Source organism: Colossoma macropomum, unplaced genomic scaffold (genome assembly GCF_904425465.1).
Source record: "Colossoma macropomum unplaced genomic scaffold, Colossoma_macropomum, whole genome shotgun sequence".
Lineage (NCBI taxonomy): Eukaryota > Metazoa > Chordata > Actinopteri > Characiformes > Serrasalmidae > Colossoma > Colossoma macropomum.
The window spans coordinates 12,373,252-12,399,524 of record NW_023494798.1 but is presented as its reverse complement, the minus strand read 5'-3'; the positions used below and the strand labels follow the sequence as shown (position 1 = coordinate 12,399,524).

At 39.0% G+C, this 26,273-nt stretch overlaps 3 protein-coding genes across 3 annotated transcripts; all 3 read right to left on the bottom strand.

The window, feature by feature from the left end:
• Positions 1-824: 824 nt before the first annotated feature.
• Positions 825-8,937, bottom strand: syt19 (synaptotagmin XIX). Its single transcript, XM_036585381.1, has 8 exons — positions 8,925-8,937; positions 5,761-5,861; positions 5,031-5,226; positions 4,721-4,797; positions 3,263-3,661; positions 2,158-2,277; positions 1,917-2,028; positions 825-1,409 (listed from the first exon to the last, which is right to left on the bottom strand). Exons 3-8 carry the CDS (start codon positions 5,203-5,205, stop codon positions 1,102-1,104), a joined length of 1,191 nt encoding a protein of 396 aa, XP_036441274.1. The 5' UTR covers positions 5,206-5,226; positions 5,761-5,861; positions 8,925-8,937; the 3' UTR covers positions 825-1,101.
• si:dkey-12e7.4 (uncharacterized protein LOC558132 homolog) lies at positions 8,515-15,120 on the bottom strand. Its single transcript, XM_036585382.1, has 6 exons — positions 14,705-15,120; positions 12,555-12,606; positions 12,274-12,461; positions 10,841-10,999; positions 10,159-10,269; positions 8,515-9,063 (listed from the first exon to the last, which is right to left on the bottom strand). Exons 1-6 carry the CDS (start codon positions 14,849-14,851, stop codon positions 8,950-8,952), a joined length of 771 nt encoding a protein of 256 aa, XP_036441275.1. The 5' UTR covers positions 14,852-15,120; the 3' UTR covers positions 8,515-8,949.
• Positions 15,121-15,352: 232 nt separating this feature from the next.
• On the bottom strand, positions 15,353-24,587 carry got2a (glutamic-oxaloacetic transaminase 2a, mitochondrial). Its single transcript, XM_036585380.1, has 10 exons — positions 24,340-24,587; positions 21,457-21,613; positions 21,113-21,241; positions 20,940-20,999; positions 20,688-20,849; positions 18,860-18,964; positions 18,595-18,745; positions 18,278-18,443; positions 17,888-18,038; positions 15,353-16,863 (listed from the first exon to the last, which is right to left on the bottom strand). Exons 1-10 carry the CDS (start codon positions 24,420-24,422, stop codon positions 16,741-16,743), a joined length of 1,287 nt encoding a protein of 428 aa, XP_036441273.1. The 5' UTR covers positions 24,423-24,587; the 3' UTR covers positions 15,353-16,740.
• Positions 24,588-26,273: the final 1,686 nt, after the last annotated feature.

The following is a 26,273-nucleotide window of genomic DNA, read 5'->3' as shown; positions in this document are numbered from 1 at the left end:
AGATGGCCGCTGAGTGGGCAGACTTTCCTATAAGGATTTTGGCAGTTCTCCTCACTATAAATTCTCTCTTCTTACCCACCAATCTTTACCCCATAATTCACAAACGTACCCATTCTCACCTACACTGGCTTGTTTAAGCAGATAATACCAGAAAAGGGGGTGAAAGAAAATGCTGTTAACTACACTCACATATTCCTTCATGGATGGGCAGGTCGATCATGCAGTATCAGTATTTCTGATTCTGACACTCTTTTTGAGAATCCTCACATTTAAAAGAGGTGCTTTCTTTCATTATTAATAATTAATTAATACTACTTTTCCTTTTGCATCTGCTATCTTGTGGTTTTTTATTGATAATTGGTAATGCAGTACCCCCCCCCCCCAGTATCTGTATTGGTAGTAGGATATTAACCTTGTTACTACTTGATATCAACCCCCCCATCCCTCCATTACTCTAATGAAATGTACATTACACTAGTACACTAGTACATTACACTGCTACAGAGAGCCATCTAGTGGACACAAACTTTATCCTGTAACCAGGAAAGAGCACTAAAATAGAAACTTCAGATAATAATTATAATTATGCCAATAAGCCAGACTAAAAAGTTAGTGTGAAAGTTCTGACTAATTCCCAGAGATTTTAAAGTAAAATTAACCCAGAAATGGTTAGAATGACTTTGTTTCCACAAAGACTCTTCCTGGATTCAGCTTTTTGTCAATAGAACTTCTGTCTGTGTCAACAAATGTATGTAAATAGTCAGAGAATGCCCTACTGTGTTGGTTTCGACTATTATTACATGTTCTGTTGATGATACCAATGGGAAGAACAGTAATTATCACTACATATATTATTTTATTACACAGCAACAAAGAATATTGTCCATTATGTTCCAAGTCCATAATAATTACAGTTGAGAGGCCTGTTTCAGGTGCTGGAGAGCCATGGTCCAGCAAATTTACATAATTTTCCTGCTCCATGGTAACTACCACAACTGGAGTTTTAGCAAAGAAATGATCAAACTGTGCTGCACAAAGGGGTTCCATGACCTACACTAGACCCATCCCCCCAGTTTAAGGCCTCCAGCCTGGGTTAGCTGTTCATAAATAGAGTAAATGCCATTTGGCCACTGGCTGTCGAAGAGAGCGCATCATGAGCTTCCAGTGTTCATCCTCTATGGTCTTCTCCTTCCCTAAAATGACTTGACCGATCAGGTGCTTGGAGGACTTCTTCCCAGGACGCATTTCATAGACGGAAACTGTGATAGAGCACTCCCTGATTTGGGTGTCCGGCAGCACAAAGATCAGGACTTCATTGAAGACCGTCACATCCCAGCGGACCTTCTCTGTGGTCCGCTGATGTCGGATTTTACACTGATTGCAGAGGACACTGGTTCTGGCATATAGTGCTGCAAAACAAAGACCAAACCATTTTAGTGCCATGTCACTTGTTGCTCCTGGATCAGGCAGCACCCTGAAGCATTGACCACAGAGTGGGGGGTTGGGAGTACATTTTTATGTTGGCCAAAGAACTTTCATTACCCTCTTTCATGTACATATTCTTGGCATGAATTTATTCCACCCATTCTTTTAGATGAAAATAGAGATGCTTAGGTTATAGGCCTACTGGGTGTGGTACTACTTGACCTCTACTTGTTTTTAAGTGTTTGATTTAATTCTGCACCAATTTAAATTTAAATTTAATAAAGTAACTCTCTGCAAGCGGGGTGGGGGCTTGTGAAGTGCTGATGCTTAGCCAAACCTAACAAACATGTTCTGTGGTCCATTCTCTGAAGAAACCATATAATTGTGTTCTTGAAAACCTGCACAGTCAGAATTCTTCCTGAATTTGAGTGAGAGCATTTGTGAAATGTAACTAAGATTTTTTTCTTTTGTGTTTTGCCGCAATATTTTACCTCTCTCTGTCTTGCTGGAGCGGAAAACTGTCCTGATCTTCAGGATTCCCACTTCCAGCCTCTGAGACGTGGGCATGTATTTCAGAGAGAGAAGGACCTCTCCAACAACATCCTACAAATGAAAGACTGGATATTTGGCCCTCAAAGTTTTTCCAAGTTATAGGCTTACCATCAGCTGCATTGTCAGTACTTGCTTTAACTATTTTTCTTGCTGTAATTGTTTTCCAGTAAAATGACTCACTTTCTTTGGTCGTTGTAAGTCCTCCAGTATTTCCAAAGGATATATGATATTTAGATTGTTAAGAGGGGCTCGGACCTCCCCCAGAATGCCATGTCTGGCGTATTTATCAAAATCTCTGACCTGAAAGAAGAAGAAGAACAACAAAAACAATATAGAAATAATGCACATTGTCCCATAAGGCATATTGTTCATAAAGAAAATCTTCAATCGTTCAGTTCTGAAAAAATAGAAAATAAAGTGGCTCAGCAACAACACAGCTGGTTAATCAGTTTTAGAGGCCTTTTTAAACCTCTGGACTGCCTTTATCTATTTTTGCCACCGCAGATCTGTTATTTTCTATTGTATAATTCACAGATCTATTTTGTGGCACAAATTGTCTAAACCAAACTAGCCTAGCTAAATTTCTTTACATCTTGAGAAAATTTATTGCAATTTCTATTTATTGCTATTGCAATCCCTGGTTATTACACAAAGATAAGACTTTATTTGGATAGCCCACTGTAGATGCTTTGTAGATACTTAACTTGACTTTAATTCAACTAAATATCGATTTAATTCACCTTAATTTTCCTCAACCCTAAACCTGGACATAACCCTGACTCTAACCTTGAATATGAATTCCACAGACTTTTCAAATTCCATAATTAAATGCTTTCGATGTGAACAAAGTCATTCAGGGTGGTTTAGCGTGAATTGCTCTGTTTCAGGGAAACCTACCGAGATGTCTGAAGAGTTTCACGCCTCTAAAGGAGATTTCACAAAAATTATTACATTTTTTATTACAAACTATTACTGATATGCCGCCTGATACCTGACAGTTTGTTTTATGATAGTTTTCAAAGAACCTAACCTAAATCTAACCCTGACCCTGGTCCAAAACCTAACCCTAACTTTAACCCTAACACTGTTCATCTGTAGCCACTGGGGTCTATCCAAGTAAAGTGAGTTTCATAGTGAAGTCTGAATTTGTTGCTTGTCAGACCTCAGGCAAGCGCCTAATGCATCCTGAAGGTCATGCCCCACTGGTACTTCAGGGGACCATGTAAAGCCAGTAGCCTGACCTCATAACCTGTACCATGGCCTTTGACACAGCAGGCGCCCTCACCTCCATGCGGACGGTGACCCTGGACACGTCCTCCTCGGCCAGTGTGCAGGAGAACTGATCTCCAAACACGGGATTGCAGCTGTCCTTCACCAGGCGCGTCTGCCACTCCTGCAGCACACAGCTCAGCCGCTGCTCGTCCCCCTCTCTGGCGGCCCACAGAAGCCGAAGACGGACAAAAGGGTCAGCGCTCCGGCTGAAGTCTCGCGCCGCCAAGCCCCGCGCCTCCAGCACCGTCACCACCAGCCGAGACTGGAGCTGGTCATAGAAAAGCGAGAAGCGCAGAGTCCCCTGAACGCGCTCCTCGTCCGGCTCCCCCAGACTGTCCATGCTGCTGGCCAGGTCGGAGCTGCGGGACAGACAGCGACTCAGCCGCTCAGCCTCATCCTGACGGGACTCCAGCTGAGACAAGCACATGGAGTTCAATTCACACATTGTTCTCACCTCATCCCAAATGTAGTAGACCAGCCAAAACATGTCAGATGTCTGAAGTTTGCTTCTTTAGCTTTGCAGTGGAGCTACGAGGCTAATAACAATCAGTGGAAAACTTAGAGCCAACTCTGTTAGCATTCTATCAACTGCCTCACGCCATGTCATTGTCAAACTAAGCTGCATAGCTAAAAGCAGTATTGGCACCCATTTTAAAACCTGAATTTTGTCTGTACTTTTGTCCATTTTTGTAGATAACAATATATCATACAGTCCTATAAATTGGGATCATTCCTATGTATCCAGGGTCCTTTTTTTGCTCAATATAATTTTAGAAACGGTCCTATGTTCCCAGGGCCTACGTTCCCTTAATCTTAAATTCCAATGTCCCCATGTTTCAGCCCCATGTTGCCTCAGTCAGGTCTTCTCAACATGAAATGCAGGACCACCACACATACCTCTGGTATATTTCTGATATTATGTTCCGTAACTAATATCTGAAATTCGGTTTTCGGACATGCCGCTTCTAAATAGGTCAATGTATTAAAACAAACTCTGGCTAAACATTTTAGTGAACAAGAATGAAAATCTATTCAGCGACTAGTGTTACAAAACAACATTAATAATCAAATTATGATAGCCGTCTAAATAAACAAAACAGGCCTATATATTTTCCCTTATCTCTTTTAAGGGTTCTGATCTAATTGCCCAAAATTATGTATGTATGATTGTCTGACTCTAACTGGAACTTAAAATACTGTCGGGTGAAAATGCATTATTTCTACCTGTACTACAATACAGAACATGAGAAACACCCACATACAATCCAAACACTGCATGTTTAATGTAGATTAATGTAGATTAAGTAGATTAAGTCGAGGAAAAAAGTCCACACCAACAGTATGTAATATGTAAGATCAGGATTCCTAAGTACATACTAATAATATGTAGACCAGCATCTATGACTGGACCTAAGCTGTGTGAAATGATAGAAGTCATTCAGATTCTCTAGAAAGAGCTTTAGAGACGTACCTTGTAGTCTGGCGTTGGGGAATTATTTTGAAGGTTCTCATTCTGTGTAGACTGTTCATTTGATAGTAAACCATTAACTGCAATCGAATACATACAATAACTGAATATATATGGTACAGTTATATAAATTACATGCTGCAGTTTCATATGATTATTTTTCAGGCCTCTAGCTTAATGTCTTCCTTCCCAAATATCGTGCATCTTTTTTGTGTTTACAGCAACAACTTTAACATTAAATGAACAACTAAAAGTGATTCTTTGGGCTCAATTGTGTAAAAAGGCTCATGGTGTTATTTGTGCTTAAACGTACCGTCTTGTTTGGGAGCAGGTTGCTGTGTGCAGTATCGGTAAATTTGCCATATCAGAATGCACAGGGCCACAAAGAGGAGTGTGACAGAAATCCCTAAAATACTGTACTTCACTTCCTGCGAGAGCGGTATGTGGATCTCCCAGAAGGAGTTTTCCAAAGTCACTGGAAAAGACATATCCCCCTGCCATGTACAGCTCTGCAGAGAAAGAGGAATGCTGTTACCTGTGTCTGTTACATTAACTGATGTCTATTGCTTGTTATTCAAATTATAGACAGTAATTATAATGCATGGCTGGCACTTTGGTGATAAGGACACATCTTGGACTGCATCATAAAGTCATTCACTCAGAGAGGATGGCATTCAGAGTAAAGAGGCAAATGTTCTGTAAAAGTTTAACCCCTACAGTGCTTGTATATGGGTTCACATTTCAATTCTTTACTATTATAACCATGTGGCAGATGTTAGTTTAAGAGGACTTACCAAGGTTATAATTTGCAGTAGTTACTGAATAATCTTAAGTCTTAAATCTTAAGATTAGTGACCAAATACAAGCCTAGGGTTCAAGAGGTTAAAAACAGAACAATTTGTAAATATTACAAACTAAAGTCAGTAAGCAATGTGAGAAAACCATTCAACTACCATTCAACTCTGCAAGATCATATTAGGATCTCAGCATTTTTTTGTTTGACCTGAGGAAAAATATATAGAAATTCCACACCAAAACCTTACCTCTTTATAAGAATTTGGACTTTATTCTGGTCATCGTTGGCCTAAGACCCACGTAGCTTCAGCCTGCATCCATCTTCAAGTAGGCTTACCGGAGACATCAGCTGACAGGTGATCAGCAAACACAAGTGAAAAACCAGTCTGAGCACTTTCCTATTCCTCAGGCCTGTCTTTGACTGGGCTTAACTCCCTCATTCCCAAATAAATAACATAACTCAGAAGATGCACACACACTGTAGCTGCTTTGACAAGTCACTCGTCTTTACAGCTTCACTGTTCTCATCAGTCTGTGCAAACGCAGCTGCAAATGGACATTTATCACGCCACAGTATCCAAATAGCCTGCCCTTGAGATTGGAGATTAGTGAAGCAAACAGGTCTCCTTCAACTTCCTTTTACTTTTACACTGTCAGTCAAAAGTTTAGACAGAACTACTCAAATGATGAAATAACACACATAGAATTATGCAGATACCCCAAAAAGGTGTTAAACAAGTCAAATCTATCTAGTCTGATTTTATGCACTGCGCTGCTGCCACATGATTGGCTAATTAGATAATTACATGAATGAGTAGGTGTATAAGTGTTCCTAATAAAGTGCTTGATGAGTGTATATACACACACACACATAGTTGTATGTGAATGTTTGAACAGCCCCAATCAAATAAGATGTTGAATTTCTATGTGAAAATAAGTACACATCCTCTGCAGAGAACACTGAAAAATTTAGAGCGCAATTTCCATTTGCTGTGTTTAACATATTGGAAAAATATATGTAAAATTTGCCATAACTTTCACACTGGCCACATTTTATGTTTTATTTTTCCCAATATGTTAAGTTCAGCAAATAAACAGAAATTGTCAATGTTTTTTTTTATTAAAAATATTTTGTATACATGCATAAACAAACAGTATCTGTATTTGTCTTAGAAACAAAGTTTGACTGGTAGGAAAAAAACAAATAAAGCTTTTAATATTAACTCAGAATAAGTTTCTAGGGATTCCAGTAATAATCCTTACACATTCCAGCACTGATTGCTATGATATATGTTGTAAAGGAAAAGACTGCTATAGAATTCACTTAATGTTCATCTAAATGAAATGATACATTGTTCTACAAATGTTAAAGTAATGCCACACATATGAGGATTCTTTTCTAAAATACTGTCAAACCTTTCAGCAAAAGATTAAAAACTAAAATAAAGACATTCTTTCTTGTCAGGGATATAAATTCCACTTAATTCCTAGTGTTAATTCATAGTTACAGTACAGAAGGTGCAGTTTCTGGTCAGTGAAATGTAAGGATTGAAGGAATACTCCAGCATTTTTCAACCTAATCCACATCTGCCACATCTGAAGCATACAAAGGATTTTCATGAATAATAATTTTCTAGAACAGAAAATCTGTTGATTTAAAACACACTTATAATAGAAGCCAATGGGCAGATGTTTCAGTGCTCAAAAGAGTGGAGCTGTGATAAAATTTACAGTTTTCCACTTACCCCAGTCAATCAGCCAAGACATTTTGTTTAAAACTTGAGCTAAAAAAAATATATATTCCAAATTTCAGTCTATTGCAAGGCAGACACACAGACATATACAATCACACACACACATTGCAGTGCTCACACATAACGTATTTCAATGCAATTTGATGATATTAAATCTTCAAACTGCATTTTCACAGTGTATTAATACCTACATTTGTTTTTGCCATGTTGAAAAAATTTAGACGCTTGAATACAAAGTGTATTCCAATTCAAAAGGTATTCCAAACAGTGCATTAGACAAGTATTTTGGCTATTTTTATACATTTTCAAATGTACTCGATGAATATATTTACCTACATTTTATTATTTATTTGGTACATTTCTATGTGTAATATTTCTCCAAATAAATGTATTTCAAAATGTATTTGGTTAATATGGCAATGTATCAATAGTGTTTAGTGTTTGGAATGTATTTTGGCATAGACTGAAATGTACTTCAAATATATTAAAATATATGTCCATATATACATATACATACACACACACACTAGGTATTAAGTAATTGCTAAAATTTTATTTAGGCTACTTATGCTAACTACCAGCTCCTGCACACCACACTGAAAATTTTCCACAGCGGTGCAAGATATTGTGGTGGGTCAGACCTCTACCTCAGGCAGCCAATTAAGACAACAGGTGTTGTTTTGCGTGTAAACGGGTCAGGTGATTTCTGTGGTTTCTGTTTATAAATAACTATTAATATTGAATTCTCTAACTGAAGCTATATGTTTAAAAACAGAAACAGAAATAACAAATATCACTCAGTGTCCATATGTCTACGTAACATGCATGCACATAAAGGGGAGCTGGATTCTGTGAGCTGGGCAATCAGAATTCAGTTTAACACACCAAACATGTCTTGGCTGATCAACTACATCTGGGTTAAGTGGAAAATTGTGTAAAGCTGATTTTTTGCTGACCTACTCCTTTAAACATTAAATAGAAAAATGCTGAGTATTTCTTTTAGACCTTAGCTTTTGTTGTAAGAAAGACTGAATCCAAGCCGCTACAGGAACAACACAGCTGCTCCTCATATATCACTGAGACACTAACCAACATGAACAGTAAGCAGAGAGCTGGGCTGGAGACTTACAGAAGGTCATTATAAGGAGAATGTCTTGTTGGTTTTAGGTTTGTTTGCTAGTGAACCTGTGTACCTATGACAATGATGTTCACTTTGTGCATCATATGCAAAGCACTAGCAAACACTTGTCACATTAGACAGTATTTAATAAGAAAAGCTCTCTCTAGAACACTGCACTTTTTCCAAACCACTAAAAACTATATGATTAATAACCCCAACTAATAAAAACAGTTACATCCACAGCCTCAGTTTCATGTGCCTCAGGTAACAACACATTTATATTGTTTTCAGTTGGAATCTAGACATATTTGTCAAAATGACAACTACCTTCTAAACATCTCACCTCAGCACTTTTCCCATATGTTCACTGTGCATATCATACAGCCCTAAAACTGTGCAAAAGACTGAAGTGCAATGAACTCACAGTTTGGATTGGTCATTGTGTTTCCACAAAACTGATATTCTCAGAAATTAACCAGAACTTAAGTGTATGAATACTCATCTAATCAATAACAAGCAACGTTGAACAGGATATTACTGTATATTAGCAGTCCTTTGCAGCATCACCAGGGCAGCGGTTCACCAGTGTAATGCAGAAATGAGCCATGATCCTTCTCAGATAAACCACCAATCACATTCAAGACAGAGGTGATGCTCTCTTCCGTACTCAGTGGTGCCTGCAGAACATACCAATTGAAAGCAGCTCTTATACAGTGGTCTATTTGTTATTGTTGCTTAATTTCTCTAAATAAAGGTCATAATAATTTAAGAACTATGGTTTATCTGGAAATGGATAAAATGGATTAAAATTTTGTTCTGTTGATTTTCTTAAATAAATACACATCCTCTGTGGAAAACACACTTCATATGCATATTTTAATGCACAATTACTATTTATTTGCAGAATTTAACATATGGTGGAAAAAACACAAAATGTAGCCTGAGCAAAAGTTACAGCTCATTTTATATTTAATGTTTTATATTTTTTTTGAATATGTTAAACTCAGCATATAAATAGAACTAATAGAACTGTGCACTAACATTTGCAGAAAAATAACTATAATAATTTTTAAGCTAAGTAAACATCACAATTTGACTGGCGCCGTTCAAAATTTTGCATGCAACAGTTTCCAACGTCACTCTTGGTCAGTGACAAGCAAAAATGATCAGGTCAAAATAACACTGAAGGAATTCTTAGCCATCGTCAGAGAGGGAATTCTCCTCCTAACATTCAGGTAGGGCCTTATTTACAATAGCTTTTCTTATAGCCCAACATTCGTATCTCTGTGTCTAACTACATTTAGTATGACAAGGTAAAATGACACAGAACTTATTCTGATTGGTCTAAAGTGATTACATTTTGGATAAACAGATATCAGTACCCATTACCCAGTCAGTAGTCCCATTTGGTGCAAGTACTACCTTTAATATAAGTGGTAAAAACATATGGCTTTTCAGCCACATGGTCTGATCAATGTAAGTAATTTCTTCAGGTCTGTGCTCAGGCAAGCACAGAGAACATGTGGAGCAAATGAAATTTAAATTCGCAGATCAATTTTACATTAATGGGTTACCTGTAATATGTAACTTACATGCTTGCCTAGTGTTAATAAATACATTGGTACAACAATGCTAAATGGCTAAAAAACAGAGCAATCTATGTTATACAATTGATTAAAGTTTGGTGTTACCCTGCTTCAGAATTAAGTTTTCTCTCAAGATGCTGTATGACCAATAAAAATAGAGAGGATTAGATAGATAGTGGGATTTACCTCCTGTCCCCCCATATCCGTGCGTACCCAGCCAGGATGAATCGCCATACAGAGGATTCCATCCGCCTCCAGGTCAACTGCCATACATCTTGTGACCATGTTCAGTGCACTCTGTCACAGGAGCCAAATCAATCAACAGCTTCTCAGCTTTTTCACTTTCCCCAAAAACAAAATGAGGAGAAGCCTATATGATACTTAATTAAAGATGGCAAATCTGTATGTATTTATGTTTATGGCTAGGTATGTGATTATAATCGAGATTGTGAATCAAAATTTTATTGTATTCTGTTCTGTATTTGTCTCTGTACTTGTATTTTATTGATTGTGCGGTTTGTACTAATTTTATACGTACCTTACCATGGAATGCGGATGGAAATTAGCTGGTAACAACTAGTCATAACAGTGCTACAAAGTATCTTTTCTCACTTGGGATTAAAGCTTCTATATGTAGCCTTTGACCACATAAAGGTCATAAACTCAATAAAAAAAAAGTCTTTGCTATTTACACAGGTGAGATCCCATGAAGATGGCAAATATATTTTTAAAAGAGCCCCAAGTTCGACATCTGTAAGTCCAACTTGGTCTAAAAGCCTAGTTAGTGATAATATTTGTCTCTCATCAGTTCATGTGCTCTGTACATGTTAATCAATGTGTGAAACGCTGAGAGTTGAGGCACTCATACCTTTGATGTTCTGTATGGGTACCATTTGAAGTTATTGGCATGTTCACCCCAGTTGAGCTCCACTGATCCCAGGAGAGAGGTCATGTTGATGACCGCTGCTCTGTGTATGCCCATGCCTGTCTCTTTGGCGGCAGCCCGCTTTAACATCGGAAGCAAAGCCTGGTAGAGAACACAACACATCAAATCGGTCTGACTGGCAATTTACTAACAGTGACTACACAGTATGTGTTCACCAAGGAACAATATGAGGTAGCCCACAGGTCAAACTTTGGCCCGCCATAGGTTTTCCCTGACTCCCCCCACTCTGTACAGTATAGGACCAACCATTGAGTAATAAGGTCAGGTGGATTATGTGCTTATGGCATCCGTGGTTTTGCCTGTAGTCATATTGGTGGGGGTTTAGTGTTGATGGAATGGATTCTTTAAGGTGTGCCATGACTAGCTGCTTAAAGCAATTTATGACAATTGCAGTTAGTGCAACATGGTGGTAGTCATTAAGGCGGGTGACAGAGGACTTTTGATGGTGGCTGATTTGAAGCATGTTGGGACAGCAGTCTTCTTCAGGGAGATGTTGAAGGTGTCCGTGAAGATAGCAGCTAGCCAGTGGGTGCACTCCTTAAGCACATGCCCAGGAATGTTGTCAGGGCCTGCGGTTTACGTGGGTTCACCCTCACCCTGCCCATCCTGGGAAGCTAAAGTGTAATGTTCGTTTTGGCCAAGAGCTAGCTAACTTGTTAGCCTTGCGTTTTCACACATTGTCAGTATATGCGGAACAAATTGTGCCATATATGCTTTCACAATATTGAGAATACTGCATTCTTTCAATACTGAGATAGTGTCCTGACAGAGAAAGCAGACTGTTTTGTCTTTACATTCACTGAACTTTTCTGTGTGCCACTGCCTTTGGTGATCATTGTCCATTTCTGTCTTAAGCTCATAACTGGTAGTTCCTTATGTGTTGTTGTTACATCTGCATTGCGATTAAACTGTGGTGTTAAGGGTCAATAATTTTATTCAATTATAAGTATTATTATGAAAACTATTTGAAAACAAATAAATCTTAAAAGAAAAAAAAGAAATTATATGAAAAAGTTAGTTCTCTCATTGGGTGAGGGGTGGGGAAGTTAGGGCAACCTTCTGGCAGGCCAAATCAAACACAATGTCTCACTTTAGGCTGCCCTAATACAGCATTTATCAGCATTATAAAGGTACACATGCTCCAAATTTTGATGCACAAACACATAAGGCTAATCAGCGAGCTAGCTGTTGTGTTTTTTTGGTCCTAGGCCCACTACAAGCATTACACTCTGTCCCCCCAAAGAATGTTTGTGCACCTCTGTACTAAAGTGGAGGGCAGAAGTTATCCACAAAGCTGTTCTACTATTGTGTACTCCTTTAGTAAATTAACTTTTGTTTTTAAAAAGATTTCATACCTTGGTGATCATGAGGGGGGCTACAGAATTAGTATGGAAGTTCTCCAACATCTTCTCAGCAGTTACAGTTTCAAAATTGGCAACAACATTGATTCCTGCATTGTTGATGAGGCAGTTGAGGCCATCCTCCTGCACAATCTGATCCACTTCCACAGTAGCCTTCTCTATGCTCTCTTGACTGACAACATCTAGACAGATGGGAAGATTGGGGTCTGGTTAATCTCATTCTGTAAATATTGAAAGCTTCAAAGTGAAATATTCACAGCTTTTTAAGAACTCACCAAGCTGTATAATGTGTATCTTCGGATGTTTCACTGCCAGGTTCTGTAATTCCTATTAAAATAAGTGAAAAACAAACCTGTAAAGCATAATAACAGAGTTGGTGCAAAGTACAGTGAATACTCCTCAACCTAACTGAGTTTCAACTGAGGGTTGAAAGTAACATGGTTGAGTCTGTTTTTACCCTTTAATGATCAAAGACGGGGTGGCACGGTGCAAGGATGGCCTGCAAGAATGGCCTGGGTTCGATTCCCGGCCGGGCGACCAGGGTCATTTCTGTGTGGAGTGTGCATGTTCTCCCCGTGTCTGCGTGGGTTTCCTCCGGGTACTCCGGTTTCCTCCCACAGTCCAAAGACCAATTGGACGTGCTAAAATTGCCCCTAGGTGAGAGTGAGTGAGTGTGTGTGTGTGACTGTGTATGTCTGTCTGTCTGCCCTGTGATGGACTGGCGACCTGTCCAGGGTGTATCCTGCCTTCCGCCCAATGACAGCTGGGATAGGCTCCAGCGACCCAGAAGGATAAGCGGTTTAGATGATGTATGTATGTATGTATGATCAAAGACACAAAATATGATTAACTAGCATCTATGCAAATGCCTTGACATTAATAATTTATTGCAAATAATTTTCTGTAAATCTATAATGTAAGTAACCAGGTTGAACCTTTAGAGTGTCTCCAGGCAATATCACAACATCACAAAAAAAAAGAACGAGAAAACCCTTCTCTTCTTCTCGGGATCTTCAGGAAGTTAAGAAGAATAATGATTTGTTGAAGATATCCCAGATATTTTACAGAGGTGAGTTTGTGAGAAGGGTCTAACTGCAGAGTCACAGTACCGCACTCTCAGACCTGTCAGACCCTCACTCTCAGACCTGGGCTGTCACACCCTCACTGCCTGATCCAGGCTGTTAGACCCTCACTCTCAGATATGATGTTAAATAGAGGTTGAGACCTTGCATGGCTGAATCTCCCTACACAGTGCACTCACTGTATGAGTCAGTAAACTATGACTTCTGCGCACAAATAGTGCTCAAAATGATAGACAGGAAGTCGTGCTAATGGCTGAATAGTACTGATTTACACTTGTACAGTATCAAAATGTACGTTAATACAGAAAAAAAATGTTTCACTAAATACAAATAGTTCCTCTTTCTAGATGATTTCTCTCATCCAGTCAGAGTATTGCGGTAGACGTTCAATCCACCGTTTACTGTTGTCATGAGAGCCCCAGTGCCTAAACAGAGGCGCAGGGAGCTGAAAGCGTGGGGGGCTAAAGTTGCCGTGCTGCGGCTCCGCGGACGGATACTGCTGAAATGTGTTGAGGTAACTGAGTGAATGGACACAACTAAAAAGTACATTTTTCATAACCTGTAATAAACGACCCATGGAAAATGACACCTAAAGCATGAGATGTTAAAACGGATTCATGGATTAATGTAAAAATATATTCTAAAATATTGCATTGGCTTTAATTCAAGGTAAAGTGTTATTTTAGTGAGCTGGGACAGGAAAAAAAAAGATTTATAAGTAGGTTTTATTAATATTTAGTAAACACATGACACATGCACATCGGTGTGTGTGAAGGACTTCACCTGTGTCTTTACTTTACAGGCATATCTATAAATGTAACGTCATTGGGACACAAATGGAACTTAAATCGTGGAATCACCCATTAATCACCCAGATAGCAAGACGAGCTACTCGAATAACCGGCGGGAGGGTAATTATGGGTAATTCAGCCCGCCTAGCAGATGGAAATGGAGAAGAGGAGAAACCTACTGCTCCTGTCCTCCTCCTCCTCCTCCCCAACCCATTAAGAACGCGGAGGAATCGAGGAGAGGAAAGAAGCTGGAGGAACGGAGAGATATTCCGACAGCGGATAAGATGGCGTTACAAATTCGGCTTCCGGGTCACGGAGAAGAGGAGGAGGATCGGTAGGGAAAAGCGGTAACTTTCAGGGTTTCTGGAGCCCTGGTCTCCTGCTGTCTGCAGCAGTCGTCATGTGCGCATGCGCATGAGGAGCATCCACCGGCGGCCAGTGGTACTGACCCTGCTCATATTATACGGGTGGTAAATGACCGCCCCTACAGACTGGAGCCTCTGTACAAAACATACTGTAGCGTCATGGATGGCCCAGAGACTGGGTTTTTACCTTGGCTCCGTCCGGATTCCTCGCTGTAGCGATTATCCTTCCTGGAGAAAAGCTGCCAGTCACGAAGCTTTCGACTATTTGTAAACCGAGGCCTCGGTTAGCTCCGGTTACCAGGACACTTCTGCAGTTTTTAACTGCGCCACTCATGGTGCTACTGAAAGTACTAACAATTAAGATCCTGTCTGCCCGTCGTGACAGCACCTCCTGGATCTGCCCCAAACCTGGACTGTCACATGACAGGGGAATTAATTACCAACACTCCCCTACACTAAAGAGGATCTGCACAAATCTCTGACCCCTCTCTGCGCAACACCTCCTTCAAAGCTGTTAAAGACACAGACAATAAATCATCCAGGCTTTAACAGTAAAAATACAATATCTATGCTTTAATGCAAATCTTCATTACATTCATCTTGAAATGCACAATTAAGCCAGGGTATATTTTCTGTACACCCCTTAGAGAGGCCTCTTCATACGTGATAAGTACATGCATAACTTCCTAAAATAATACATTTCATAAAATGTCATGGTTCTCTTACCAGATGTGTCTGAGAGGCCCATTTCACCTTTACATGTGGACCTACTTGACTCTGGGATGACAGTGCGCCACCAAGTTACTTTTACCAGAAAAATCCACAATCCCCCAAATTTTTTTTAAGCTCACCTTTATTTGCTTACTGCATAAGGTACGAGTTACACATATGACATTTCATTTATTGACACGGTTGACACGTGTGTTGAGAAAACTTTGAGAATCTGATAACTGAGTCTGCTTTTGGAATGACAAGAACCATGAACCAAAGCTCCACAGAAACTAAATAACCATTTATAAACTACCAAAGTCACAAATCATGCATTTAACCTCATGAGAAGAGAAACTGTTTGTTTGGCATGGGCAAGTCAGTGACATTCCTTACACTGACGTAACACAGTCAGAACTGTTCCTTTACTGAAAATGCTGAAGTCTAAGGCCTGTGTCTAATCTGTGCGCAGCCTATACTCCCACAGCCACTGGATGGCAGACTTTAGCTACAGGTGAACAGACTAGAGAGGCAACGTTCACCTCGACACACAGCACAAGAAATGTAACTTTTTTGAATTCAAATGAACTATTGATTATTCGTTTATCCTTTTAGGCTGTTTTTTAACCACTGAATAAACAGATCTGGATCAGACACACTGTGGTTATATAATATATTTACAAATAAATGATTAAAGACCAGGACATAATTCACACCCACCCAGTAAGTAGCGGGATGTATCTTTGTGCAAAGATGAGTACAGTGCAGTGCAGCCTCCTCTAAATGAGAGACTATTTATCTATCATCAGTTCAAGATTCGTAATGGAGTTATCTGAGCTAGAATTACGAGATGACAGACTGAGGTGACATTACAATAAATTACAGACAAGAGAGCACACCCTAATCACACTCCATGCCCAGTCTGTCACCTTCACTCCTTAACACATACGGTCTCCACTGAAAAGTGCCTTTGCTCCATTGGTAGCACAATAATTACCCATGAACGCTGCTGGGACAAAGACCACAAACCAAGGTTACTGGTTACTGATTCTTGTGGTCAAATTATCGGTTTAAAATACCACACATTAGTGATAAGCATTCAAGGAACTGCTGACTTAGTTTTACACGTTAGCCTTACATTTTCCTCATAATGGGTTTGGCTTTTTTTGTATGGTATAGTTCATTTACCAGCAGTGGGGAAAAAGACCACCAACATGCTGTGCTCTTTGGGAACTTTCTCTTATGTACAATATCAATTTAGTTTTACCTAAAATACTATTTTTTATCAAAGGGAAATGCATGATAAGTGCTATTGTTAAACTTGTCCTGGGTCTGCCTATGTTTAAGGGGCTCTTCGCAGGTAAACGAATGATGTTTGAAGAAGAGCTCTCAGTATACAGTATTACACTCCCAAGAAGAGATACTAAATTAATTTATATGAAATTCCTTTTTTTTCTGTGCAACTCCAATTTCCTTCTCTCCACTACAGTCTGCAAACACTACAGGACACTGGCTTCACTTAGTGACAGCATGAATGGCGTGTGCCAGGTAGCCAACGTTTCCAGAGGTCACTCCTGCCATGGAGATACGGCCATCTTTCGTCATGTAGACGGAGTATTCTTTGATCAGAGGCTCAACCTGCAGATGAGTGGTGAACACAGAAAAACAATGAAGTCAGTGAGGGAGGACTGAAAGGAGGCAGTAAACATACACTACAGGCAATTACTGATGGGTATTTCGAGCAATAGTAGTGATTGAGAGTTCCAACATAATGAGTAATCCATTTTCAATTTTAATTTACTGAAGTTGCATGTAATATATACTGTATTTTATTCATTTCTATTCATCCACATATTAATCCCCTACATTCACTGGCCATTTTATCAGAAATACCTACCATCATGTACACTTCCAATTACTGACTGTAAATGGCATCTGGTGCTGCCATTTATCAACCCCCTTCTCCTCTCTACCCAATCCATCAGCGGAAAGGGACGACCACAGGACAACCACTGATAATATTTGGGTGATGGTCAACTCTCAGCACAGCAATGACTCTAAATAATAGTTGCACTAATTCGGCACATTGGCTTTGCTGGGGTTGATAGGCCTCTTAAAGCATGTACAAAATACACTCATGCTACGTTTTACACTTGCATCTGATGTATTAAAAAAAAAATTCCCTCAATTCTAGTTCTGCTATAAAACAAGCGTTATTATCTGCCACTGAAGAGATTCGGTGTTCAACTGCTTTTGCATGCAAGACACACTGATGTTCTTTTAAAAGTGAATTTGAAAATGTGAATTAATAGAAAAACAATACTTTTTAGAAACTGAATGAGACATTAAATAGTACATCAACCTTAAAATTTCATTTCAGTTCAGAATTCAATTTCAAATATAATTCAGATTCAATATAATAACATTCAAATTTAAATTTCTGAAACTCCATAACCATACTCTCTAACAACAAGAAAGGTAGCTTAGCAACACTACCATGTCATGTACGTAGTTTGGCTGAAATATGTACTGCAATCTGTCTTTTGTCTCAAGCAATGCAACATCTAACTGCAAATTTTGAGTAGTCTTTCACTAGTCGACCAGGTGGCTATGAGTACTCTGTGCCCATCTCTGCAGGCAATAGGCTTGTTAGCTGACTAACCTGCTCAGGTTTGAGGCCAGTGAAGCAAAACATGCCGATCTGGTCGGTGACATGCTGCCAGTTGTGAGTGGATCCTTCCTTTTTGAGGTTTGAGACGAGCATCTCCCTCATCTTAATGATGCGATCAGCCATGCTTTTCACCTCCACCAGCCTGACAAAAAAAACAAAAAAAAAACAAACCAAAACAAATAAACCCACATTTTTTACTATTGTACCAACATCCATCATCAAAAATTAAGTATCTTTATATGAGTGCACTGCTTCCAGAAGTTTTAGCCAACTACAAATGAAAGCTAGCATAACTCCAACTGCATAACACTACATGGCCCTGGCTAACTGTCATTATTAGAAATGTTAGCATTTCAGATAAAATCTCTTTTTCAGACTAACCACTCCTTGTAGAGTTCGGGTGTGGTAAGGATGGTTGAGGCAATGCGGGCACCATTCATGGGGGGATTGGAATACATTGGCCGGATGAGGATCTTCAACTGTGACTCCACACGCTTGGCCTCCTCAGCATCCTTGCACACCACCGTAAAGCCTCCAACACGCTCACCTGCCCACCACACATACCACAAATCAGCCTCAGGACAGAACAAATGAAACAGCTCCTATTTTACTTTCTTAACTTACAAAAATAATAACACACTTGTTTTTTAGGTCATTTTTTCTTTATTACACTAAGTTCTATAGTGTGCAGCACTCACCATATAGACCCATATTCTTAGCAAAGGACTGGGAGAGAACAATGTTGTGGCCTTGCTCAATGAAATGGCGCACAGCCCAAGCATCCCGGTCAATATCCCCACTGGCAAAGCCCTGGTAGGCCATGTCAAAAAACACCAACAGATTTCTTTTCTGTTGGAGAAAGAGATTAAAGTACAATTAGTACAGTTGTTTCTCAACCTACTTAGCCAAGCAGGGAACATATTTATTTAAAACAGATAGTTTCATAACTCTAACGTGCAGTACCTTGATCACACTAGCCATCTCTTTCCACTGTTCAGGTCTTGGGTCCACTCCTGTGGGGTTGTGTGCACACGCGTGCAGTACAATCACACTCTTCTCTGGAATTTTCTGAAGGAGATAACCAGTTACAAAGAACCCTCAACAAAATTGTTTTTTTTTTTATGTTATCATCTATTGTTTGGCAGACCTGGTAGTTTAATACACTATATCAATTCACCTCAACTACTTTAAGATCAGTGACACACTTAAGTATCAATGCCAAAATTAAAATAAAATGAGTATGTCATTTTATACAAAATTTGACTTTTCCACAACCTGTTAGCGATACAGTCTTTGATTTATAAACCTCAATTTTAAAAAATTGGGTCAGTCTGTGAAGAGTTCATAAAAACAGAAAGCAGTGAATTCTGTTTGATCAGTATTAAACTGAAAACTGTACTAAAACATAATATTTGACATTTTACCTAATGAACATTGAAGTGTGCAACACATTCCAAAAAGTTGGGAGAGGAGCATGTTTACTACTACTATGTAGTACTACTTTCCTTTCAACAACACTTAATTGTTTGAGGACTGAAGACACTGATTGCTCCAGTTTTGAAAGCAATTTTTTTTGCTTTCTTTCGTTATACAAGTCCTACAAGGCTGCACAACTCCATATGGCGCAACATATTTTCAATGGGGGACAAGTCTGGGGTGACATTATAGGCAGGTCAGTGTACAGTCTAACACCTGCACTCTCAGATTACACAGCCATGCAGAATGTGGCTTGGTGTTGGCATGCTGAAATAAGCATGTATGCCCCTGAAAAAGACGTCATATAGAAGACAACATATGTTACTCCAAAATAATATCATAAGGAAGAGTGGCAGACAAGCAATAGCCACTCTTCAAAAAAAGAAGAGAAAGAGACACTGTGCTACTTTCCCTTTCCACCAGTACATGTGAGCGTGTTTTCTGAAGAAAGTGCCATGAATACTGAGAGATTGCTCCTTTTTCCAGTAACCTGTTTCAGAACAGCAGGTTGTTGTAACTCCACACAGAAACCTGCTTAACCCAAAAAAAGTAAATACACTTGAGTTTCTGCTCAGAAACTTGTAACCTGTACAACTTGCTTCTTGTTAAAATAAAATGGTTGAAGATTACCAAGAAGTCAACTTAAAGGCTGCTGTTATTGTAGAATTCCTTTTCTGCAATTGTAGATTATTATATTATTATTATTATGCTAATACTACGCTTTGTCTTTTTTGTTTTTATTAACTTTGATCTAACACAGGGAGCCATTCTGTGCATGCAAGGCTACAGCTTGCCATTATCTTTCACAGGCACAACTACAGATTTAAAAAAAAAGAAAAAAAAAGTGATGACATTAAAAGATTTTTCAGAATGAGCATACACTTACAAAACAACAAAAAAAAAACAAAAAAACAATGAAGGCGGCAAGGCAAATGTTTAAACACAGGTGGATTAAATCACTGCTTTCTGTTTTTATTTGTATCTCACATAATGCCTTTTTTGGAACTGAGGTTCATTTTTCAGTGCCTATACTGACCTCTAATAAATAACTGTGTAAGGAAAACAAAGAATTGATCAACTGATGGTATTTAATTTCTTTATTGGACTGCCATTTTCTGAAATATTTTAGGAAAAAATGCAGACTCAGAGGGAGAAAAAAAAAATACAATTCACATATGGTCTGAGAGTGCTCGAAGCACTAAAATTACAGAGTATAAACATGATAAGTATAAAGAAGCCTACTTTGAGTAATGTGTTTTGCAATATTTACTGTTCTGAATTTCAGTTCAAATCAAAAACAAAAATTTCATCTTACTGAAATGTCATCGAGGGCCCCACTGAAGTCGAAGCCACAGGTCTTTGGGTCGTAGTATGTGTAAGCTTTCAGCTGCATGCCTGCATCCCTGAAGATGGGTGTGTGGTTGCCCCATGAAGGCTTAGGCAGATACACATCCTTTCCTGCATTGTGGAATCGTGCCTGCAACAAAATAGGGATGGAAAGCAGAAATGTAGTAAGACAATTATTCCTTAATGCTGTATGTAAGTCACAGACTGAAAAATTACCAACCAGGAAGTTAGCTCCAACACGGAGAGATCCGGTTCCTGAGATGGTCTGGACGGTGACACTCTGTGCATGAACAGAGGGATAATAAACACTGCTCAAAACGAATCTTCTTTGAGTTAACTTCTCTTTTAAATGTTAGATATAAAACAATATAGCTATTGGGATCTTCTCCATACCCTGCCACTCTTGAGGACTTCATTGTCAGGTCCAAGAGCCAGCTGTGCACAAGCCTTTGTGAAATCTCCCAGGCCACCAATGGGAAGGTACTCTTTATCCAGGTTCTTGGCAGCAATCTGAGCCTCAGCCTGAGAACACCAACATTTCACAGTCAGTTAAACTTATGGCTTCTTTTAAACTTGAATTAAAAAAGCAAATAATCTTTTAGAAACAAATGATTAACACAAATGATATTAAGTGACTAATAATGCCCTCAGCAGTACCTAACTATTTATATACATTGATATTTAACCATGAAAATAAAAGACCATTTAAGTTGTACTACACAAAAATAAAGTTGCACCTTGCGGACGCAGTTAAGGACATAGGGCTTGCCCTGGTCATCACGATAAGCTCCCACTCCAAGATTCATCTTCTTAGGGTTGGTGTCACGCTTGAAAGCTTCTGTGACCCCCAAGATGGGGTCAGGTGGGCCCATCTGTACCTCAGACCACCATGAGCTGCAACATACAGAGTACTTCAGTATAAAGCAATTCTTTACTGTGCAGGTTAATATAAGGATTAAAACAGATCAGGAAAAACTATTTACTACTGTACATAATATACTTTAAAACATTAATGTTTAAATAGGTTGTTCCAATCAAACAAGTAATGATTGTCTATTTCAAAGGTCTGGTTAAAAAGGTCAGATACCAGTTGCATAACCTCCAGAGACATGCTGAACTGGAATACTCTCGGGTTCCAAGTTCAATCACTGATCTCTGAAGAACTTGGAGTGTTGTCAACATCAGAGGTTCAATATCTTTAAATATAGCCTGCCTCTCACGCACTCTGGTGCTGCATTCATCTGGGGTTCACACCAAGAATAGGCTCAGGCTGTGTTTTCACTACAGCTTATCACCTGGACCTCACTAGTGATAGGCTTTATTTTGCAGTTCAACTATTCAAAACAGTTGCCACCAAGATGCAAATAAAAGCTTGGTTCACAGATTTTTCTTCCCACTAAGATAGCTGAGGATTTCAGTAATAACTCATTGTGAAACTCAAGTACTACCACTAATGAGGCTTACTTTTGAGGGTCATGTGAGAACTTCAAGGGCTTAAGATGGCCTCATGAGGAGTTAAACAATGTAATTTGGTTTGAACTGCTTACACAAAACACTCAATTCACATTTAATCTAAACATTATTACACATTACACATGAGTAATTGGTTGGGTCATTCAAATAAAGTACGGATGACAAAAGCTGCTGTAACAAAAGACTAGACCTGTGGGCTTAACAGAGACATGTGCCATCCACCTCAAACCAATGAAGTCTGGTATCCAGCACCCACCCTCCTGGTTACAACCAATCCAGAGTCATCTACAAAAACTCCCTACACCCAGCCCTCTATGAGCATTAAACAGTACTTTGCTCCAAATGTAAGTAATTATGGTAATGCTACAGTGGTCTACAACTCAGACACTGAGCTGAACATATTCTTATTCAGTTGTACAGGTATCACCGTTATCCTTTAGTCTTTCTCTGCACTGAAAGTATTAAAAATGTAACCATCATTTCTATAGAAAGGGGTTTTCCCACTTTTTGCTTTAGAACCATAAAAGAAGGCTCTGAATGCCACACTGAAACCACTCCTACTTGCTCAGTGGTCTAAACCAATAATTTTGCATTATGCATTGTCGCATTACTAACCATACATCAGTTACAGAACCAGAGAGGAATATGACCACGTGTGCATCCCCTTGTAAGGGTTCTCTCCCCACTGTCATGACTCATAGCATCATTTAAAATTTTCACTCAGTATAAATCTGATGATCTGCCTCTGCACTTTGTGAAACAAGCACTCTGGAACCCTGTGTTTCTACAGTATCAAGTTTAATGACCTGAGGACTGAGAGAATATTTGTTAACCCATGACTGACTCAGTGACACAGCCAACAGCCTATAACGAAAATAGACAGTTTTCAATAGCTCTGATGTATATGGATCTAAAAACTACACATTCGCAAAATGCATGCAGTATCATTAGACAGGTAACAGTATAGTGACAAAAGATGAGCTAATCCGTAATCCGTAAGGCAGAGATGGGCGATACAGAAAACAATATCACCACAATACTTTCAGAATTTTTCACGATACGAGGTAAGTCACAATAGTTTTTTTGACATCTGATAAATTGTAATGGATAAAAAAAAATAAATAAAAAAGAAACAAATAACTGCTCTCTCTTTGAAATGGAACATGCAGTTGGTCAGCGTTTTTAAGTACTGACAACATCCTTGATATACCACAAAAACTTCTTGTGACAAACTGTGAATAATTGTCGCGATTGATATTATTCTATTGCCCTGCCATACCGCACCATGAATCAAACTACGGGGATTCGTCTGAAAGTAAACTGGTCAAATCTACTGCAGATTAATCCGGTATAACATACAAAATTACAAGCCACCAGGCCAGAACACCATCAGTCAGCGCCGAGGCAGCTGATCATCAGGTAATATTATAAATGTGGGCTGGTTGGCTCTTATTCTCCTTCTGTTCCGCCGGCTTTTGCTGTTAGAGTAAGCATGAATTTCCGGGCTGCTCGACACAGCAGCGGTGAACCAAGACACCCTGGGATATCAGAGACATGAACAACCTTGGGATAGCCGCACTAGCTAGCTAAAGGATAGCCGGCGAGGCCCTTGCCTTGGTTGAACGTGCTAGCTTGCTTTAGCCTGAGCTAACGTATGTTAGCTAAGCTATCTAGGTTAGCTAAGCTATCTAGGTTAGCTAAGTTAGCCACGCTATTGGCTACTACCAGCTGCCAGCTTGCTAACAGTCCAGAGACACGTGTTAAATTATTTCTCAAGGTGATGCAGAATAAGCTCAAATGGTCATTGCGGAGCTCCAAGACGGCACTCGGCAGTCCTCAAAGTTAGCGGGCTGGCTAGCTAGCTAACTTACCTGACAATAGTTTATTTGTTTATATAACATACATACATGAATTACAGAATTAGAGCATGGGACATTTTTTCACTCCACATGGTCACAATTTTCAGTGACTTAGCTAACCTAATCTACAAGCTAGCTAGCGTCCTGGTGACCGGAGAGATGCACCGCGCTGGGCAAGTTGAATACAGTGGCAGTTCCTAGCCAATGAGCTAGCTAGGTAACGTAGCTAGCTGAACTGACAGTTTTTCCCCATGTTAGAACTAAAAGTAATTTAAAAGTCCACATTACCTCGCACGGAGAGGCAGCACGCCCAGAGCGGGGCTGTAAACTCCGACAGCTGAAATAATCTTGCTGGATTTCAGCAGGGCCATGGTTGCGACTGTGCTGGACTGAAAGCAGAGGAGGACAGCAGTAGCAGGGTTGCAGAAATGAGCCACGCTGGCGTGAAAGAGCGCCGCCAAGGGCACTGCAACCGATACTGGAGCTACTGCAACGCCACCACAAGCACGTTCACCACCTCTCAGAGTAGGCGCCTCAAACGAGAGGCATCAAAAAGCAGGAAGCATACACCGACCAGACACTTCATTAAGTACACCTCCTTGTATCCACAGTCATTGTCCAATTTATCACCTCCACTTACCATTTAAGTGCCCTCTGTAAATCTACAAAAATACCCAAATAATGCCTGCTTTGTAGGGGTCTTGTGGGGTTCCTGATCATAAAAGAACAGGGTAAAAGGGGGATAACAAACTATGCAGATAAACAGATAGACCACCGCCTGTAACTGTAGAACTATACAATGCACCTATATGATAAGTGGAGCTTCTTAAATGGACAAAGACCGTAGAAACAAGGAGATGTAGTCAGTGAAATGGCCAGTCTTTGTTTATTTACCTTAAAAAATCCACAAAGCCTCCTACACTGAATATAATTTCAAATCCATCAGTATTTCATTTGTTCATTCTTTACTTTTACACACCCTACTGACAATTTAAAGGGGAATTCCACTGGTTTTCCAAACTTCCTGCATAATTTAAACATAAAGATGTAAACAATCATTCAAAATGGTTTGATGTAAAATGATCTGTTCTACAGAAATGAGAGTCAGAATTGTTCACAGTGGTGGTGATAGGAACCAGACATCCGAGGAATTTTATGCCTCCAAAACCTACATCACAAAATGTCTATACATGACACAGTAATGAATATCGCTGCTGTCGGACCAAAACCTCGTATCTCCATTTTTGTGGTTTTTCAGTTTTTGACATGATTTGAAAATGTTTACTGTCCTTTATATTTTGGGTAAATTTCATAATGAATGGACAAAAAGAAATGGCCCAGAATTCAGCATATTATACATTATTATTATTATTATTATTATTATTGCAGTTTAAGGAATGCAAACATTAATATCAGTCTTTCTGTGTATTATGTGCGCTCATGTTATTTTGTGACTTGTTAAAATGCACCAAATATCAAAGACGAATTTACTGGAACCATCAAGAACACAACAGATTTTAACAGTGACCAACGTGGGATTTTTCCTAATAACAGCTCTGGAATTTTCGTGGATATTCCCTTTTGGTTTCGAGCCAACCGAATTATGACCTGTCCAGTCTGAAAGGATTTCCATGAAAAGGTAAAAAATGACATAAATCAAAAAGATTACACTCTAATTTAATTCTTACAACCATGAAAAATTTCAGATTTGTGCTCCAAGTGCTTTTTAACTTATTTTCTGACTCTTTAAAGTCTACATACATAAACATAACATAAATTACACATTACACTATGTAAATTACATTTTTAGTTATTTAACATGTAATTTATGTATATAATTATTTGCTTGAACTCAAATATTAACTCATCAATATCTCAATATCAATACACTAGAAACAATATTTAATCTCAACATTTCAAGTCATCTAGCTCTAAAATGTTATCATTGAAATTGAATTTTTCAGTCAGCTTTCCAAATTATTAAACATGTTATAAAAATTATAAAAACATGACATTTTTTACTAAGAAGCACAAGAAAAACCAAATGGTAAAGCTTTCAGTGGAAAAACGCTGGATTTCCAAAATAACCTCTACAGTGCTCCAGAAGATCTGTACCATACAGTCAAAGCTAATACGTTCTTCTCTTTATTATAATGCTTAATATTTCTGTTTTTTAAATATTTAACATTCTAGCTCAGTTCAGTCATTGATTGGAGCAAACT